This window comes from Culex pipiens, chromosome 1 (assembly GCF_016801865.2).
Source record: "Culex pipiens pallens isolate TS chromosome 1, TS_CPP_V2, whole genome shotgun sequence".
Lineage (NCBI taxonomy): Eukaryota > Metazoa > Arthropoda > Insecta > Diptera > Culicidae > Culex > Culex pipiens.
Genome location: NC_068937.1, coordinates 102,319,872 through 102,340,686, shown reverse-complemented (window position 1 = coordinate 102,340,686; position 20,815 = coordinate 102,319,872). Strand labels below are relative to the sequence as shown.

At 41.3% G+C, this 20,815-nt stretch overlaps 1 protein-coding gene across 2 annotated transcripts in view; it reads left to right on the top strand.

Moving 5' to 3' along the window:
• The window catches only part of LOC120428959 (uncharacterized), a 92,365-nt gene extending 77,440 nt beyond the window's left edge, over positions 1 to 14,925 (top strand). For both annotated transcript variants that reach the window (XM_052711634.1, XM_052711633.1), the window contains one exon: positions 14,338 to 14,925. In XM_052711634.1, coding sequence (XP_052567594.1) covers positions 14,338 to 14,491 — 154 coding nt within the window. In that variant the 3' untranslated portion in view covers positions 14,492 to 14,925. The remainder of the gene's footprint in view (positions 1 to 14,337) is intronic.
• The last annotated feature ends 5,890 nt before the right edge of the window (positions 14,926 to 20,815 follow it).

The window sequence follows — 20,815 nt, the reverse complement described above, 5'->3', positions numbered from 1 at the left end:
ACTCCGTCTTGGCGGTCTCTATTGCAAACTTCGTACTCGGCTCTATTTTGGTACATACATATTCGAAAATCTGTAACTTTTGAAGATTTTTTTTATCAATTTGGTGTCTTTGGCAAAGTTGTAGGTATTGATGAGGACTAAATAGGTACACGGCAAACAAAAATCATGCCAAATTTTTAATTAACTTTTCTCTCACAAAAACTCAATTTCCCAAAATTGGTATTTATTGATTTTTGAGATTATTTTAAATGTTTAAGGGGACCAATTTTGGGCGACATAAACTTTGAACAATATTTGCAACGGCCTTATGAGTTTTTTGAAAACATAGTTATTTATTTTTAATCGAAATTTCATGCATAACATTTTTTGGGCCTCATTTGAATTTGCAATCGAAAATTACTTTACAGATTGTTTGATAAAGTGCCTCCTTTTCAAGATATCGCCCCCGAAAGTATGATTTCAGTGAAATCTTTTGAAAAAAACCATTTCTGATTTTTTTTTCTTTGAAAATTTGAGAAAATTTGCTGTAAAATTGACTAAGAGACATTGAAGATTAGACCTCTGGTTAATGAGCTATAGCGGCTTCAAGAAAAAGAAATTTTAAAATTGAAGTTTTCCAAGTCTAAGCCAAACAACTGTCTATATTCTAATGCCGATGTCTCAGCAACTAATGGTTCAATTTTCAACATTCGTGAAATTTTTTGATCTTTTCGAAAACAATATTTTATTTTTTTTAATCAAGACTTATTTCAAAAGAGCGTAACTTCAATTTTCCCATTTTTTTTAAGCCGCTGTATCTCAGCATCTAGATGTCCAATCTTCAATGTCTTTTAGTAAATTTTAGAGCAATTTTATCTAAAACTTTGAAAATAATATTTAAAGAAGTGGTCACTCATAGGCACTACTTTCAAAAATCAAAAAAATAAAATCAATCTTTCGGTGGCTATATCATGAAAACGAGGCACTTTATCAAAAAATCTGTGAAGTACTTTTCGATTGCAAATTCAAATTTACATAAAAAACGTTACTTAATACACCTTTAGGTGGTTCCTTCCTCACATTTAGAGGGTAATGTTATCCAAAATAGATACAAAAGGGCGGACCTTTCTGTGTTCTATCAACTTGATTCATAATTCATACCATCAGATTGGGTAATCAGATCTTCATAATCCAGGGCACTTATGTGCTTATAACTTTTGATAGGGTTGTCAGATTTCTTTTGATTACCTATCTAACGACAAGTCGCATGATAGATCCGGACAACGTTTTCATCAAATTATCTGAGATCCGGCCTCCAAAAAGTGCATGAATAACACTTAAGTGCTTATAACTTTTGATAGGGCTGTCAAATCTTCAATCTTTTGAACTCGTTACAAAGGTCTTTCAATTACCTATCCAACGACAGGTCGCATGATAGATCCGGACAACGTTTTCATCAAATTATCTGAGATCCGGCCTATAAAAAGTGCATAAATAACACTTAAGTGCTTATAACTTTTGATCAGATCTGCAATCTATTAAACTCGTTGGAAAGGTCTTTTGAATAACTTTCTAAAAATGAAAAATGACGGGGTTTCTTACAAAAACCACACCTTTTTACAATCTTCCGGACTTTTGTAAAAATCATTTTTTTAGCATAACTTTTGAAGTACTTAACTAAACTTTGTAATTTTCAATAGCGACTTATGGGACCCCAAGACGGATCGAATGAGACCGAAACGGTCCAAATCGGTTCAGCCAGTGCTGAGATAATCCAGTGCAAATTTTTTTGATCAACATCCCACCACACACACAGACATTTGCTCAGAATTTGATTCTGAGTCGATATGTATACATGAAGGTGGGTCCAGGAGGTCAAATTATGAATTTCGTTTTTCGAGTGATTATATAGCCTTTCCTCAGTAAGGTGAGGAAGGCAGAAAGTATTTCATATCAGATCTACAACTCTTTTTGACTATCAACACTTTTTGTTTTAAATTTTTGTTTAATTTATTTTAATTAATCAACGATATTAAACAACGATGAACAAATTGCATTGAAATATTTTAAATATAAATTATGTGTTTGAATTCAATTGATTGGTAAAATAATACATATTGAAATCATAGTTGTTAATCATTGTTCAATGTATTATATTATTTCTTGAATTATCAATAAATGTAAAAACTGCTTTTAATGAAGTTTTGCCTGAACTTTAAAAACATACTAAAATTTCACTATTGCTAAAATTAGACAGGGCAAAAATAATTGATTGTACTAATTTTAATGATTCTAGTTTTGATAATTAGAGGTTCAGGACATGCTTCGTTTTGTAGATATTTAAGCAAATAATTTTAATTTTTAGGTCCTGTAAACAAATGTTAACATTGAGTTATCCCTTTTATACTTTATGTCAATATTAATTGGAGAATGCGGGATGTACTCAATGTTAACATTTGTTTGTAGGACCTAATAACAAAATCTAGAATTCAACTGACGGAAATTCTTAAAAATTTCCCAAAGTTAATCCAATACTCCTTTTTTCAAATAAATAATTTGTGTCAGGGGGTTTAATTTTGTATCTAGAACTACTGCTAACTTTTAAGACATTTTTCTGGTAATAATTTTGCTAAAAGAATACATTTTTACGTTTATTTTGAGCAGTTTTTAGAGTACCGTGAAATTGCCGTGAAATTTCAATGTTTTGTGATTCTGTATGAAACCAAAAATTTAATAGGAAAAAAAGTCTAAAAATAAGACGTAAAACACTAATGACCGATTCTTAGCGAAGCTACACCAAAATGTCACTTTTTTCAATTTTCAATGTGATTTTTTATATGAAAAATTTCATTTTAATTATGATCTAATAATTGCAATGTGCTTTAAATGCGTTTTCTTATCTGAAATGCCAAAAATATTGACCAAATAAGGTCTGCAAGTCATTGAATGGGAGAGGAGTTTTTTCATAAATCTGCTCCTTTCGTTGTCCCGTCACGAAAAGAAATGGCTGGCAAAAACTCAAATCTCAACCAAATCTTTCAGTTCAAGGAGCAAAAGATTCGTTTTTCAATTTGTGATAATGTGTAGAAGAGCAAAAGTTTTAAAAAATCAATCTGGCAAAACTGTGTCGATTTTTTTGGTGTGCCTTTTAAAATTCCAGTTTTACGATGTTGTCCCGTCACGCTACATTTTCATTTCAGGAGAAGCACAGGTATAATATTGTTCATTATGCATGTCATTTCTATGTTGGAAAATCAATTATCTTTTCAAATATGTAATAACATTGGGGGGTTTCTTCTTTAATTGTGCCACTACAGCCAAAACGCTGAAAAAAACTTGGGAATTTTTTGAAAAGGAACCGAAGAATCGGTCTAATATAGCTATATCTCTCGAAATTACTTACTTTACTTTATCAGCAACAGGTCTATCGACCCAACGCTGAACTAATCGAAGATTTCCAGGATGCTCGATCTTGGGCCGCTCGTCTCCAGTCGCCTACAATGTTGGCCGCTCTTGCATCTTCGTCGACTGCACACAGCCAACGCGTACGAGGCCTTCCACGAAGCCGACGACCGCGTCCAGGTTCGCTGCTGAATATCGTTTTAGCCGCCCGCTCGTCCGACATTCTGGCTACATGTCCAGCCCACTTCAGCCTGTCGTGCTTGATGACTTTTACGATATCAGCATGTTTGTAGTCTTGGTACAACTCGAAATTCATGCGCCTGCGCCACCGGTCTCCTACTTGCTTGCCGCCGAAGATAGAACGCAGGATTCTCCGCTCAAAGACCCCAAGTGCTCTCTGGTCAGCCTCCTTTAGCGTCCACGACTCGTGACCGTAAAGAGCTACAGGGAGTATCAAGGTCCTGTACAGCGTGATTTTCGTAGGCGTCCTTAGGCTGCGGGACCTTAGCTGGCTACGAAGACCGTAGAAGGCCCTGTTTGCAGCACTAATCCGCCGTTTCACTTCGCAGCTCACATCGTTGTCGCACGTCACGAGTGTACCAAGATATACAAATTCATCCACCACCTCATATCTTTCTCCATCTATTTCCACCTCCGAAACACCATCACCTGCACTGCCACGCGCTCTGCCAGCAACCAGATACTTGGTCTTGGCAGTGTTGATGGTCAGTCCGATCTTCGCAGCTTCCCGCTTGAAAGGGACGAACGCCTCCTCCACTGAACGACGGTCGATACCAATGATGTCGATGTCGTCAGCGTATCCAAGCAGCATGTGCGATTTGGTGATGAGTGTTCCGTTTCTTTGCACGCCTGCCCTTCGAGCAGCACCTTCCAACGCTATGATGAACAGTAAGTTCGAGAGAGCATCGCCCTGCTTCAATCCATCCAACGTAACGAAAGCTTCAGATGTCTCGTTAGCTCTTCGCACGCTTGATTTTGCTCCGTCGAGCGTTGCACGAATCAGTCTTATAAGCTTTGCCGGAAAGCCGTGTTCTACCATAATCTTCCAAAGTTCGTTTCTTTTGACTGAATCGTACGCCGCCTTGAAGTCGATGAACAAATGGTGTGTTTGCAGGTTGTACTCCCGGAACTTGTCGAGGATTTGTCGCAGAGTGAACATCTGGTCCGTCGTTGACCGACCCGCTCGAAAACCGCACTGGTATTCGCCGACAAAGGTCTCGGTCATCGGTCTCAGCTTGCTCCACAGGATGCGGGAGAGTACTTTGTACGCTGCGTTGAGGATTGTGATGCCTCGATAGTTGGCACAATCGAGTCTTTGCCCTTTCTTGTAGATTGGGGTGACGAGCCCGTCTAACCAGTCGGTCGGAAGCTGTTCTTCGCACCAAATGCGTAGGATGATTTGGTGCAGAATCTCGGTCATCCGCGTACTCCCGTGCTTGAAAAGTTCGGCCGGAAGTCCGTCCTTTCCCGCGGATTTCCCGTTCTTGAGCTCTTTAACAGCCTTAGTTACTTCCTCCAACGTAGGCGGGTCCACAGCTTTTCCATCTTCCTCAACGTGTATCCTGTCCTCGACGATTCCCTCTCGTGTCTCACCGTTCAACAGCTGCTGGAAGTGCTCCTTCCACCTCTCTCGAAATAAATTTTGGAAAAGCATCAAATTTGGGCACAAGCAGATTATGGCGCATGTTTTCGAATGGCTTTTCGTGTGTTATCTGTAAAATAGTCCAAATACCTCTAAAAATGGGTATGACCACATTTACCAGTCCAAAATTGTGAATCGAATGAAAGGAATTCTAGTCTTCGACCGCACGGCTACAAATCTGAAATATAAAAATTGTGGGTTTTACGAGCGGTTTTCCAATGATGGAAGGCACAAATTTTGAAAAACGGATACAGACATCGCACAAGTATTTCAGAAAAAGAGCTCTCAAAAATCAGGCTTTGAGTTCCGGGTTTCGGGCCAAAATTCATTCAAAAGAGTGCATCGAAACCTTCATATTTGTCATAGGGTTTTATTCTGGGACGATTTCCAGCCGATCACGATTATTTTAAGATTGCTGAGTAAAGCGTTTTTTTCCAAAAGCAAACCTTAAACCTTTTTTTTGTAAGAAAGGCAAAAATCATGGTTTTTTTTGAAAAAAATGTAGAGCGTCCAATTTCCCGGGGTAACAAAATTCCCGGGAAACGGGAATTTTTTAACATATTTCCCGGGAATTCCCGGGAAATTTGAAATTTATCGAAAATTTCTCTTATCCTGCTTCTGATTGATATTTTGCAACAAAATTGTATAAAAGAGCAACTTTAATGTTCAAAATGAGTGTAGGCCCTACACTGTAGGGGTCAATTAATGCCTTGACTGCTTTTAAAAATCATACAATTTTATAAAAATATTGAAATTTTCCAATTTTATATGCTGTCTTTCAACTCCTACCAAATAAAAAAAAATAATTGTTTTTTTTTAAGTATTATTTTTTAAATCAAATTTTGAATTAGTTAGTTAAAAATGCTTTTAAATTACCATTTCAAGGGAATATGTTTAAGAATAACGTTGACTTATAAAGCAAAAAAAAATAAAATCATGTAGAAATTATGGTTTTCATGGCAAATAACTTGTTCTAGACCGTAATTTTATCAACAAATCTCATTTAACGATTTCTAGGCAAAATTTTGACTTTTTATCAATTTCACCTAAAATTTATATCCCGCATAAAAAAGTACCATATAAAAACTTTTTTTCATATGGTAATTGAACTTTAAACTATATTGTTACTACCATTTCCAAAAATGTTTGACTACTATTTTAGAAATGGTATTTATATGGTTGGCATGAATTTTTACTATCTCACAAATGGTTTAACCATCTGGCATAAGGGTGGTTAGCAATGGTAACCTTAAAAAACTCAGTACTATTTTCGTCAAAAAACTGTTTGTTGTATGGTAAATAAATGGTTTAAGTACTATTTGGCAAAAAGTAACCTTAAATCAAACAGTTCACAAATAGTTTAATATAGTTAAATTTTAATTTTGGGAAATTGAAAAACGATTTCACAAATAGTTACCATTTCTCAAAGTGTCATTGTATGATCCAATATGGTAATCAAATGGTAATTTTTTATCCGGGATGTTTATTTTTAAATACCTTATAAACTAAGTTAAGTAAATTTACACATTGATTTTTTTTACTTCTTAAAAACTTATCAGCAACCTTAGTGATTGTGAATTTGAACACTTTAAATCTGATTTTAACAACATATACTTTGTACAAAGTCACCGTAAAATGCTAAATACAATTTTCAACGCCACTATTTTTTAAATACTATTGAAAACCATTTTTTTCAACAATAGTGCATGGACCTTATGTGGCCTACCCCAGTACATGTTTTACAAAATAATAATCTTGAGACAAACCTTACCAGTTGGAAAAAATAAATAAAAACAGAATGAAAACATGTCATTGTTACCCCGTTTTACAATAAATATTATCTGAAATATACCTGAAATGAACCTGATTTTTTCTTATTAGTTCAACATGCACAGTAGATTAAAATGAATAAAAGTAAGTCAGGTTCATTATTTTTTTTTTGTATATTTAAAAAAAATTGGGACCAAAAAGCAAGGGAAATGTATACTTCCGCTTGAATTTCGGGAATTCCCGGGAAATATACAAATTTCCCGGGAAAAGGGAAATATTATTTTTCGGGAAATCCCGAATATTCCCGGGAATTTTTTTCCCGGGACGGGAAATTGGACGCTCTAAAAAATTGGCAACACTGCCAAATTAACTTTGGCCAACTTGTGCCACACCTAAAAAATGCATGTTTTGCCATTTATCAAAAAACTAGATTTTCCAAAAAAATAATATTGCGCAACAAATTTTTGTGTAAGAAGTCGATTTGAAAAAAATGGTATTTTTTTCAGGTGCTGTACAATTTGGAAAATGCGTTGAAAATATTGTAAATTTTGGTTCAAAATGATTTGTAAACCAAACAAAAACTGATATTGGGCGGATGCATCAAACCCACTACAAACCCACATACCATCAATCAAGTTCATTGTCACTTTGCGCAATGCAAAAAAAAACACATCCATCCAAATCGATGTTGTTGCACCTCTTACTAACTGAACGCAATCGATTCGCCGCTCCCCATGCACAGTAGCCAGCAGTGGTCAGGAAAAATGTGTTTTATGTTCAAACTATGCAAATGTTGGCCATTTCGCTTCAGCACTCCGCCTTCAAAGCTCGTTCAACTGCTGAAAACGCACCCCAGCAAAAGGTGCTCGTTTGTATAATTAGTTCATCAAACCAAATAGTTTCTTTCAAAAGTGAGTTTTTAGCCAGTGAAAGTTCGTTGCCTGCCGCCCAAGAAGCAATCTCTACCGTGCGAGGATATCTTAATTGGACGGGGCAGTTTTTATGGCACAATTTCATTTGCGCGAATTTCATCAAAATCGCTCACGACACCGGAAATAAGACACCATTTTTTTTTTTGTGGTGACACGTCTCCAATCGGTACACTTGCCTGGATTTGGCACTTTTTGGGCGTTTTGACCAATTCCACGCTCCACTTTCTTCTGGTCAGTTGCACCCATAATTATCGGCGCACACGTGAGCGCATTTTGCTATAAAAATTTGCTGGCTCACTTGCCGGCGTAGATGGAGGTAATTTTGGTCATGAAAAAAACAGCAAATTCAAGATTGTGATGTACCGGTGTCTGAGGTGTACGGACCCCCGGATGATAATGATGATAATGACGCGACGTCTGTCATCAAATTAAGACCCCAAACGAGGGCAACGAACGGTAGCGGGGTCTGGCGTGGTTGCGCACACGTGTTGCACGCGAAATTTCCAAGGGGATTGAAGGTCACTTCAAAGCGTTGTTTGCGAAATGATGGAAGGAATAATTGAAGATTACGCCCCGAACGGTTGTGGTGGCATTGAGCAATTTTGGGGTAATCTTATGCAAGAAAATTGTGAGTTCATGTAACTTTGGCAATAGTTTTATTTTGAAAATTTAAATGAGGTTTTTTTGGAGGTTGCAAAAAGTTCTCCCAAGTTCCAAGCCATGCATGAACGAAACGAACCTGATCATCTATGCCTATAACTAATCTATGCCATTAAATTACCACCCCCAACACCATAATCACTGTTGATGATGATGATCACAGTCATTACGAACGCTTTGCTGTTTTGTTCATACGCCCGTAATTGTATTAGATCTGCACAGGGGCACCCCTCCTTCATAGATCACTGAAAGGGGGGTTTGACTGAACCTTAGCCGGCATGCCATCATTAGGTACTGCACTGAGCTCCAAGCAATATATATGTGAGCTTCAAACCTGCCGGCTTTGCATGACTGATGATGGCAGCTGCCAGCCATTGAACTTGGCAAAGATCACACTTTCACGAGGCATGAGTTCATAGTGTTGTGCTTTCGCTTTTTGCTCGGCACCTTACCGGCTTAAGATAATGGTACCCGGCTTCAACCAAAGCCAGCAGTGGGTGGTGCTGTTGGGGTGGTGATCATGCGTGAGATCGCTCGGTGTGACATAAAACCGTGCAGCGAATGCACTATGGCATAATATTACAGCAATTAGCACGAGGTGGTGGAGACCGTGGAAAAGCCGCCGTTATTGTCAGGTTATGCGGTAATTATCCGGCGGATTCTACCCGGCTTGTGGGCGGGAAAATTGCGATTTTATAATATCTTATTGCCGGTTTGCGGATGACGCTCCGATGACAAGCGTGGCAATTTTGCACTGTTGTATTTGCTGGTTGCGTGATTGTTTGCCTGGAAAAAACGGATTATGTAATTTGCAGATACTTGAACCTTAAGTTATCGAGAAGGTATGAAAAAAAGTTGTATAATTTTCGATTTGAATATTTTAAAGGCAACCATCATTTAGTACTTTTTGAGAAATTGATTTTTAAAGTTTGATGGTAAACATTCTCAAAACATTGAATGATGGAGTCAAACTTTTTGAAGTTTCAAATAATTTGGTTACACCAGTTAAAAAAGATACAGTAAATAATGGAAACAAATATCAGAAAAGCACGTGACACATGTGTGCCTTGAAAGTAAAATTGAACGAATTCCCAAAATTGGGTTAAAGCATCTTGTACTCACGGTGTATTTTTTAGAACAAACTAATGATAAAAAATTCGGTATGTCTGATTTTTGGCACCGTGAAAGACAGACTCTTTCCTGACATTTTGCGGGGTATACCGAAATATTTCGTCGGGGGGTCTAGTGCAACATTGTTTTTTGAAGATTATTTTTCGATTTTATGGGATATTTGTTCAAAAAAGTCACAGAAAATCGGTGCATTCATGTTGATATAACTCAAACTTCTTATGAATATGCCTTGGGGACTCTAACCAACTATATTTGACCAATATTTGACCTCCAATAAAAAAAAATCGAACCAAATTTACCAGATTTCTAGCTTTCTTTGAAATTACCCCAAAATCCAAGCTGGAAACCCCGATACGACCGAAAGTAAATCTTTTCTTTGTACAATTTGTCATGAAATAATAGCAACACATTGCCCGGATACAAATTTGAGCATTAAACAATGCAAACAAAACTTATTTATTTAATAAGCTGTTTATTACCCAATAGGAACCAAAAATTATTTTTTCAATCCTCTGCCACATTACTCCATTACATCTTAAAACATTTTTGAATCAATCACATTGTAGAAAACAGTTTTCTGAACAAGTTCCATAAAAAAGTATCAGTTGTGGTTCAATATAAGCAGAGATATGCTCAATTTCCTGAAATAAAGAGTGCCTTTCTCCAAAATTTCTTAATTTAATTACCTTTCACACGATGGGCACTGCCTACAGAGTTTTGTAATGAATGCTTTAAATTAATTCTCATGAATTTCGTCAAAACTTGTCATAATTTTTATGTTTCAATAAAATATTATCATCATAAAAAATATCTTAGTAGGCAGTGCCCATCATGTGAAAGGTAATTAAATTAAGAAAATTTTGGAGAAAGGCACTATTTATTTCAGGAAATTGGGCATATCTCTGCTTATATTGAACCAAAAGTAATACTTTTTAATGGAACTTGTTCAGAAAACTGTTTTCTACAATGTAATTGATTCTAAAACGTTTTAAAATGTATCGGAGAAATGTGGCAGAGGATTGAAAAAATAATTTCCGGTTCCTATTACTTATTAAATTAAATAAATAAAATAATCTATGTTTGCATTGTTTAATGCTCAAATTCGTATCTGGGCAATATGTTGCTGTTATTTCATGACAAGTTGTACAAAGAAAAGATTTACTTTCGGTCGTATCGGGGTTTCCAGCTTGGATTTTGGGGTAATTTCAAAGAAAGCTAGAAATCTGGTAAATTTGGTTCGATTTTTTTTTATTGGAGGTCAAATATAGTTGGTTAGAGTCCCCAAGGCATATTCATAAGAAGTTTGAGTGATATCAACATGAATGCACCGATTTTCTGTGACTTTTTTGAACAAATATCCCATAGAATCGAAAAATAATCTTCAAAAAAAAAAAGTTGCACTAGACCCCCCGACGAAATATTTCGGTATACCCCGCAAAATGTCGGGAAAGAGCCCTTCTTTCACGGTGCCAAATATCAGACATACCGATTTTTTTATCTTTGAGGTCTTGAAAAAATACACCGTGCTTATGGCCCGTGGCGTTTACGTCGTTTTGGCGGTTATTTTTTTTTTTGTTCATAACTTATTTTTATTAGGTCCTTTTAGGTGCTGTGACCAGGTTAGGACCGAGGATCGGTTTAAAATCTAATACAGTAGTTGTTCGGTAACTGGGCTGAGAACGTAGCCCAGTCACCGAATGTTGCTCGTTAACTGGGCTGAACAAAAAATAACGAGGGGACCACCGATGCATACTATTTTCCAGATGAAATCTAAAAATAAAAGTTACTCAAATATTTACAATGCTTACTTTTCATTTTTTCTTTAATTGTAACTTGAAATTAAACAAAAGTATGAAAAAAGTTTTTTTAATTATTGAATATGATTTTTGCATCCATTAACCCCTCGGTCATTTTGGTTTGTTTTGGTTTTTTGACGTTTGTCTGCTTTTTAACTGGGCTACGGCCCAGTTATCGAGCGCCCAGTTAAAAAGCAGCCCAGTTAAATAACGCCCAGTTACCGAACAACTACTGTATATAATATTAAAAAATAAAAAAAACTCCTTACACTCCATACTTGGAGATCATGTAACAGACGAGCGTTACTTGGTCCAAGCGGGTCTTGCAGGTGAACCGAACTGTAGAGCACCTCCCCGGCTTCCTCCTCCGTGGCTCCACCGTGGCTGCTTCCTGCGGGTCGAGGGCGATCCTTCGAATTTCCGTCCGGAACTGCGCCCGGCAGCGGAGGAAACTCCGCCGTCGTGAACGCCGGAACTGCTGGACTCTGCTTCTCCGCCTTCCTTGCCGGCGGTTTTGGTTTCGACGCCTGCTGGCGCCTCCGGATGAAGTCCGCACGCTTGGGGCAGCTGCGGTCCGTGGCTTCGTGGGCTCCAGAGCAGTTGGCACACCGCTTCGGCTCTGCTTCTTGGACTTTGCACTCGTCCGTCTTGTGGGGACCCCCACAGTTGTTGCACCTCCCCTTGAGGTGACAGTTCCTGGTTCCATGACCCAGCTGCAAGCAGTTCCTGCACTGAGTCACGTTCGGCCGCTTGTTCCGGTAGGCCTCCCACCGGATGATAGTGCTTGCCACAACCTTCATTGCAGAGAGCTTCTTCAGATTAGTGTATCCCTTGGGGAAGACAACAATATACGGAGTTTCGTCCACGGTGGACTTTTCCTTCCGCTTGATGACATGTACCTCCAGCGCGTCCAGCTTGAGATCCCTCATCCGGTTTTAGTTCTAAAGGTAAACCACGAAGAACTACCCGATGATTTCGTTCGCTCCGTCGTTCGTGGGTGTAGAATTCCACTTTCTTCTTCTTGAGGAGCTCTTGCAACTTGTCAAAATCTTTGACAGAGAAGCAGGTCACCTTGGTTCCAAATCGGGTTAGTTTGTAGATCGGGTCGAAACCAAATTTAAAACTTTCCACTATCGCCACGAGCTTGTAAAAATCCGTGGTGTTCTTCACCACCAAAGGTGGTTGCTTTTGTTTACCTGCCGACTGGCTGGGTGGTGGAACCGCCGGAGCGTCTCCTCCTCCTGCTGGGCTGGCATTGTTGTTGTTTTTGTTATCCGCTAGCGGGCTGAACTTGTTGTTGTTGGGCAGATTCTGCTCCACTTTTTCTTCTCCGACGACAGCTCCGGTGACCTCAGGGGACTTCTTCCGCTTCCGATTTCCAGGGATGAGTTGAAAATCATCCGTTTCGGAGGTCTCTTCCACCTCCATCCGTCAAACAACTCGAGGCACGCGAACGTTGCCTTTAGGGCGCACTCCACACACGTCTGCTCTGGGCAAGCTGTCAAACTGAAAAAGGTTTTAGCGGTTATGTGGTAGTAGAATCAGCTAATTGCATTGCTAGCAACAATTCATCATTCTGGAAATAATCAAAATGGTAAAAATTACGGCCATACGAGCAATTGTTCCTCTTGCCCCATATGGTCGTCTTGCCCCACCTTCCCCTATATCCCATTTGTCTGGGCTCCAAATAGTCGATACAAGCATCATGTTTGAGAGACCAAGCCATGAATCCAAAGTGTAACCCTATCATCTCGAAAATGATAGATTGGCTTGGACCTCTCGTGGATTCGATTCGCTTATTTTTCTGGAAACCTTAAATGCAATTAAAATTCAATCTACTAAAGTAGAATCAAATAAATGTTTCTTCGTTTTTTGTTTGTTTGTGATGTTTGCATAATTTAAAAAATCAAAATACATGTTAAATTTTCCCCCCTTCGAGCTTCAAAAAATATGTGAGTAAATATTTTTCTGCTTATAAGTAAGTCTTCATTGAGCAATCTCCTCAAACTTAGCCTATCCTAACAAAAAGTGTGCAAAATTTCGCTTTCCGTTAAGCGCCTGAGGGTCTACTTAAAAACTGAAGGGGGAAGGTTTGCTTCATTAGCGCTCTAAGCTGCTTCATCTGCCGGCTTAATTTGCATAGGCTCTCACTTTAACTCTGATGAGCGATACAATTTCTCTCAGCTGAGAAAGAGAAAGAGAAAGAGAAAACTTTAGCAATTGAAAGAGAATCAGAGAAGAGATGAATTGATAAAGAACGGATCGAAAGTATCGGGGTTTTGAAAGAATTCGGTTATTGCGGTGCCGGCAGTTAGCAAATTGAATGATTGATCTGAGACCGACCGAGTGATCTAGTTCTTTTGGTGAAATTTTTGCGTAATAACGATGATGCAGTTTGTTTTCGGATGAGGTGTTTTAATTACTGTAAAATTTGCCGATTTCCTATCATCAGGAGAAATGTTATGAAATCATTAACAAGCATTCGGAAGATTGGTTGGCTAATGAATGATGGTTATTACTGTGTCTGTTCGTGATTGGAAGAACCCATATTTTTTTTTCATTTCTTCTCAATTAAGAAGCAGAGAAATTGCTCTTCAAACACAATGTAGGTGAAACAATCAAGAAAACGCATTGCAGACCTTCACTTTCTTTGAAAATAGTCGACAGTCAGTCACCTCATGACTATAAATTATAACACATTCCTTCGACAAAGCCGGGGAAGGTACTAATTTGTCCCGCAAAATACAGACATCTCACTTGATTGAAGTCACCTCTTGTCCCCTAATGAAACTATCAATCATGGCTAATTGGCCACGGAACACGCGGCGAGCTGGAACGGAACTCAGGCCGCCGCCACAAAACCACCAACATTAATTTTCCTTTCAACTTATGCTGCACAAAAGCATAAAACATTAACCTGAGCAAAATTAAACGCCTGTCGGTAGGCAATCCAAACATCATCACAACGCAAACGCTAACGCTCTTTTTCCTCTTCTCAACCCAGGGACGCAACGGAGCTGCAGAAGCCAACGGCGACGAACGCTGCGGTGATTCGGTTCTACCGGTACGTGCAGGCCGCCCGGGATGGCCAGGACCAGCGGGACTGTCGGCAGGTTTACTCGCTCTGTACAATCAACATTGACAAGAAGAAGAAGTAAAAAGGCTGAGGGCTGTCAAACGGAGATGAAAACGGTTGCTCAACAAAAGTGTGGATTACCTCAGTGCAAAAAGCAAAAACACTTCAAACAGTGACTTAGTTAAGGGGTGAAATACTGAAGTACTTCAGAAAAGTCTTGCAATTTCAGTGGGAATAAAAACTTAGCCTAGCATTTCATTCACAATCGATACGAAACAAGGACATGCAACGGATTTTCGGAACACAACTCGCACAGGAAACTAACCTTAACCAGACCTTAGAACAAGCCACGACTCGTAAGTGTAAATAACTAGCCAAGACGGGATATACGTAGGAGACAATTAAACACAACCTAACGCATAAGTCAAACAAAAAAAATGTTTTCAGTAGAGCTACACAAGCTAAGCATTACTAGTTCTAACCATAGGTCTTTGCTGTTCAACACACACACATACACAAGTTAATGTTAGTCAGTCTAGTTGAAAGGTATAGTGAACAAAATAATGTTTAAAAAATCGTGGGTATATCAGGTGGTCGGTATACAGTGTTAGAATTTAGGAAAAAGCATTGAGAGAATGTTCTTGATGGCGGACTTGTAGTCCACGTTGAGAAGCAAACTTCAGGTTACGTAATTTATTTCGTGAAGAATGAATGTTGTCTAGTTGGGTAGTAATTTATTTATTTATTTGTCAGCTGCTGGCCTAATTTATTTATTTATTTATTATAATGTAAAAACTAGAAACTAATAAAACGGAAAAATTTGTGGAAAACTAAAGAACTAGTTGTTTTGTTCAGCTGTGAAAAGTGAGTTCCTTTAATCCTGAAGCAAACTTTGGCGCTAGACTGCCTCATATGTTCCAAATTATGAGTCTAATTGGTAACACATACTTCATTGATCAATTCAATACTTTCCTGATATATGAATGTATAGAATGTAGCGATTTAATCCGCGACGTTAACTTTTGTTTACTCTTGCTTGTTCATCCCTTATGGTAACCAGCTTATGCGGTGCTGGCCCATAACATCCAAGAACTGAAATGCCCTCCCAAGTGCTGGCGCCCGTCATGTAACTCATTGGCCAAAGCTGCCATTCATCGACGGTAGATTTTGCCCCGATCTGATCTAGATTGAGCGATCGGCCTCTTCAGAACTTCCTTGTATTGCGCATTTGTTTCAACATTAGTTGAATACACGTAAACAACGACCTTTATTGGTTATGCACGCCACTTCTGCAACAGTTTCGGAGTCAGACTTCTCAGCTCGTAGATTTTCTTAAGCATCGTTTCCTAGTCCGCAATAAAACTGGCTTCAGATTATCGACAGGCTTCTCTTCGTCAGAAAACATAGGGGGATGGCGTCGCTACCCAGTAAGAAATACGGGGCCGATCGGGTCTGATCGTAAGAGCGACGATCAGGCCTACAGGGGCCGATGCGGGTCTGATTTTGAGACACGCATCAGACCCGAATCAAGGTATTTTGCACCCGAAACGTCAACCTGTCAAGGTTGTTCGAACATCGCAAGAGGCCTACGTATGGGGGCGATGTAAGAACGACGTAAGGGTGGAACATCGAACGCGCATCAACCCCTTTTTTGTGCTCTTCTTCTTCTTTTTCTGTCATCTGTCATTGGGTTTGTTTTGATTAAAACAGTTATTTTCAGGATTAAATTCATTTATTTTGCTGCAATTAGTTTAGCTCCTCCGCATCACCAACATTGGGACGAGTTCCCGGCAGAAACGGTGTTCAAAGGAATGCTCTACACGAGGGGAACCTGCTCCGGTTGAATTGGAGTTGGACGCGTTCGTCCAGCGACCGTTCCAAGGGCACTTGCATCGCGACAGCAGTCCGTCGATCCTGTTCATCCTGTTCCGTGGTGCGTCGTACAGAAGGCATCTGCAGTGACGTGGCCTTCCGGCGTGACAGTTCCGGAATGCAGTTAAGGGGAGGGCGAGTTCCTGGAACGTTCCATTTGCTCAGGACCTGGACACTTGTTGCTCCGAAGGCACTTGTTGGCTGTCTTCGCTGCCATTGTCATGGTCGTCCCGCGTACCAGTTCCGGACGATATCGGCCTGTTTTTCCGAGGAACCATGTCACCGCCGTCACGCAACTTGAGACGTTCCTTGGCCTCGGCGTCCATTTTCTACGACCTCTGATGCGATGTGGCCATTCTGTTGCGAGGGCGGCAGCTGTTGACGGACGGCCGATTCATTCTCTTGGCGTTCGCGTTGCTCCTGCTCCACTCGGTCCTGCTCGGGTTCCACTTCGCGACTCCAAACCATCCCCCTGTCCTCTTCCTGCTGGTGAAGTTGTTGCTGTTGTTGGCCCCGGCATATCCTTCGGCGGACTCGGTTCCGACTCGTCGTCTGAAAACTAGCTTCTGGTTGACTACGCTGAACGACTATCTCCGGCTCCATGAAGGGAGCCGCCGCCGACGAAGAGTCCCGCCGATCATCGTCGTGATCCCAGTGCTGGTCTCGCTGCTGCTGGTTGGCCAACCTTGGAGGTTTTATTGACCGTCCGGCGAGCCTGTTCCGTGCAGCGTTGGGGAACTTTCAGGTTGGCGACCGTCGAGCCATTTCGTTCAGTGTCGTTCCAAGGGCACTTCCAGGTTGGCGACCATCCATCGAGCCTGTTCCGTGCTGCCTCTTTCCGAGGGAACCTGAAAGTCCATTGCCGTTACACATGGCAACTCCGGATTGCATGAACCTGTTAGAAAAATAATAATAAACTATTAGTGAACTGGATCAAGAAAATGTTACGAATAAATTACCGTAATTTGAAAGCAATAGTCCAGGATCGTGGACCGGATCGATTGATCTGGACCCGGACACGTTCGTCGTTCCGAGCGTTGTTCCGAGGACACTTGCAGGGTTAGTTTCGTGCAGCGTTGCCTTCGTCGTCGCCTTCAAGATCATGGCCGTCCCGGGGGGCATTTCCGGATAGCAGTTGAGGGAAAGTTCTAGAAACGTGGACCGGTTCCGCTTGATCTGTATTTGGGCGTGCTAGTGCCAGGGCGATTTTGAAATTGTTGGCCGACACCCGACCACTGCTGCTGAAGCGATCGTGCTGCTCCTGAAGCTTCCTGGTCACGTTTTATCTTCCTTCGCTGGTTCTCGCGACGCAACTTGAGACGTTCCTTGGCCTCGGCATCCATTTTACGACCTTCGACGCCGACGTTGCCAATCTGTTGCGAAGGAGGCGGAGGTTTACGGACAGCCGATTTACGCTCTTATCGTTCGCGTTGCAGCTGTTGCTTGCTGACCTACGGCGCCAGAATCTCCTTCTGCGGGTACGATTCCGACTCCTCGTCCAAAAATTGTAGCTTCTGGTTGTAATCAAACTCGTCGTCCTTGGCGATCGCCTCGATGCGCTGCAGCTTCTCGTCGGTCCTCGTAAGCGGATTCGCTTCAACGGAACATATTGCCGGTTGCGAATCCAGAACCGACTACCTGGAAGGGGGAAAATTATTTACGGTTGGATGATTAAAATAATGACTGTTTTACCTTTAGCACTGAGTCCGCTGCCACCGGCTGCTAATTGGCCACCTCTCAGGTGGACCACCAGGCCAAACCACTACGAGGCCAAAGTTTTGATCTGAGACAAAATGATACAGTCTCCGAAGTCAAAGTTTATGCTCGGTAACGGAGGTACTCTGTGAAGCACGACCTTGTGAGGTCGTGTCTCGTTGGAACCATCCAGCTGGGCTGCTTCTGGGGACCCTGCCGCGGGGTCGTTTCAGCAGAAGTGCCGTTGGGCAGCGCTGCGGACAGTTTGAGGCAGGCATGTTCGTAATCGATCGATTGCGCATTTCCCGGATAGACAGATAAGCTTCCGGCACGCGTGTTGTGCGTGTTGTGTTCATCGTGTCCGGCTACCCACACTCACGTTAAGCCGGGATTTAGTCTTCGTGCTGGACGTTGCCACGGAACCTTCATTCGCTACTCTGTTTCGGCGGTTCTTAAGCCGGATGGCGGCCGAAATCAACCAGCAGGCAACCAGCAGGTGTCATTTCCGGATAGAGGCCGGGGGAAAAGTTCCAGGAACGTGGACTTGTTCTGATTTGCCAATCTGGACGTGTCAGTGCAGAACTTCAGGGTACTTGCAGTACCGTGTGACAATTCCATCAACCTATTTGACGAAAAAAAGGAGTATTTCTTACGTCAAAACTATTTTACACTGAAACTAGCAAATTAAACAAGTAACTTACCGACATCTCCAGTATTGAACCAGAAATGCCCACCCTTTGGGCCAATGTTTCTGCAACGTGGACCGTTTGTGGAGATTCGACGAGCTTTGTTAATCTCGTGGCGGAAAAAAACACGCGCTGGTCAAACGGCAGCTTCAGGCAAGATCCGGGTAACTGAATAACACAAACGCCTGCCTGGGAGTTTTCCGAAAGGTATCGCAACGTGAAGGGTTTCGGGTAGGCATTTGAGGCCAGTTCCGCTGTCTTTGTAGAACTTGTCACTGGTCTTTTGCCCGGGGAAACGGCTGGTTCTGTCTAGGGCGTTACAGAGGTATTCAACGAGGCACAACGCCGCGGCGTTCAGAGAACCTCGGGGATCTTCGCGCCGCAAGGTTGGTTGGTGCACTTTATGATGGACTTGATCTAAGACACTTTGTTTAAGAGTCTTTCATACCACAGATTGGAAATAGAGAAACGGAAAAAGGAATTATTTTTAGAAACCAAATTGTTAAAATTGGAACATGATTATCCGTTGAGCGCAGACGCAGATTTCTGTGCCTGTCATCGGCCATTAAACAAAGCAACCGCTGAATTGATTGATTGATTGATTGAATTGATTTTTAAACTGACAGATCTAAGAAAATCAAACTTGCGCAAAGTTCTGCGTCTGCGTTCGACGGACAATCATGTTTCTAAATCAACTCACCAGGCGGTTGCGATTAGTCTTTTGTTCTTGAGGCGTTGTTGTTCCGTCGTCCAGGTCAAGTCATCGTTCGACCATCTTCGTCATCCATCGTGGCCGCCTTCAAGTCTGTTCCCGTGTACAGCTGTTCCGTTCCGAGGGAACTTGCAGTGCCATGGCGTGCTAATTCCGGATGGATTCCTTCAACCTATTTGACAAGCAAATAGAAACAATCAATTACATCTTAATTTTACTTTGACACGGTGTGAATCAATTACGGAGATTACCTGTCCCGGAGGTTTGAGGTTAGCTTCTGGATTGCTTTGGCGACTCTGTTGACCTGGAAGAGGAGAAGGTTAGTTGGAGTTGGAGTTTTCAAGGCACTTTTTACCGTTGCTACTGCAGCACCGTTTTATCCAGTCCACCTCCCAGGTGGTCTAGCCACGATGCAAAAGCTTGATCCTTTAGGTCAGAATAGGTGCTCTACGTGTTCACGCTAATTCCGACTCATTGCCGACCAAATCAGGGACAATTCTGCGTGACATCTGTTCATTTCTTGCGGATCGACAATCTAGGTGCCGTAATCCTCCTGTTCGCATCTTACCTGTCAGCGTAAGCTATTCCAGTTTGTCATCTCAACCAGCTTTTCGCGTATATGTACGCACTCGGAACTGGAACTCGGGCGTGGTCAGTTTGTTGAGCGACATTTGCGGGGAAAACTATCTCCTGCGGCTGGAGGAAGTGTTGAAAAAAAAGAAAAAAAAACTATTAGACTGACATTAGCAAATTCTATTAGTTATTTACCAGAATATCAACTCTTTTGGAACGATTTTCCTGACAACCGGGCGGCATGTGACCGACGGTTCCGGACTGAGATCAGCTTCTGGATCGTATTGTTGACAAACTGCGGAATCGGTTCCATCCACATGCCATTTGTCTTGTGACTTGCGTCCTGAGCGGGGCGGTCGTTACGGTCACCGGTGCGTCCAACTCCAGTTCCCCCGGAACCGGTAGAGAGAAAGAACCCGAGCAGTGGCAGCACCGAGCCAAGATCCTCCGCTGGCCTCAAGCGCATGCAGCGACATCGGAAGTGTCGGCAACTCGCACAAACAGCGCTAACGGATGGCCCATAAGACAGCAATTCCGCGATTCCGGCAACCGGCCATCTTCATCAGTGGCCACGCCGTCGTCTGGACAAAAAACAAATTCTGGTTAGATTTATTATAACAATTTAATTTGCAAATTTAGACTTACCAGAAAAATCAGAACGTGCTTCCTGATTGGAAAAAAACTCGTTTGACAGTTCTGCCGAAAATTCGCAACCACGCAAGAAAAAGACAGAACGACCATCGAAACTTCGATGAAAAACAAAGACATTCCGTCTCTTTCACTCCAACGCGCAAGATACAGTTCATCGAACTAGCCGAAAAACATCGTTGCCTTACAAAACATCGTGGGTTTACGGACTTTCGATCTG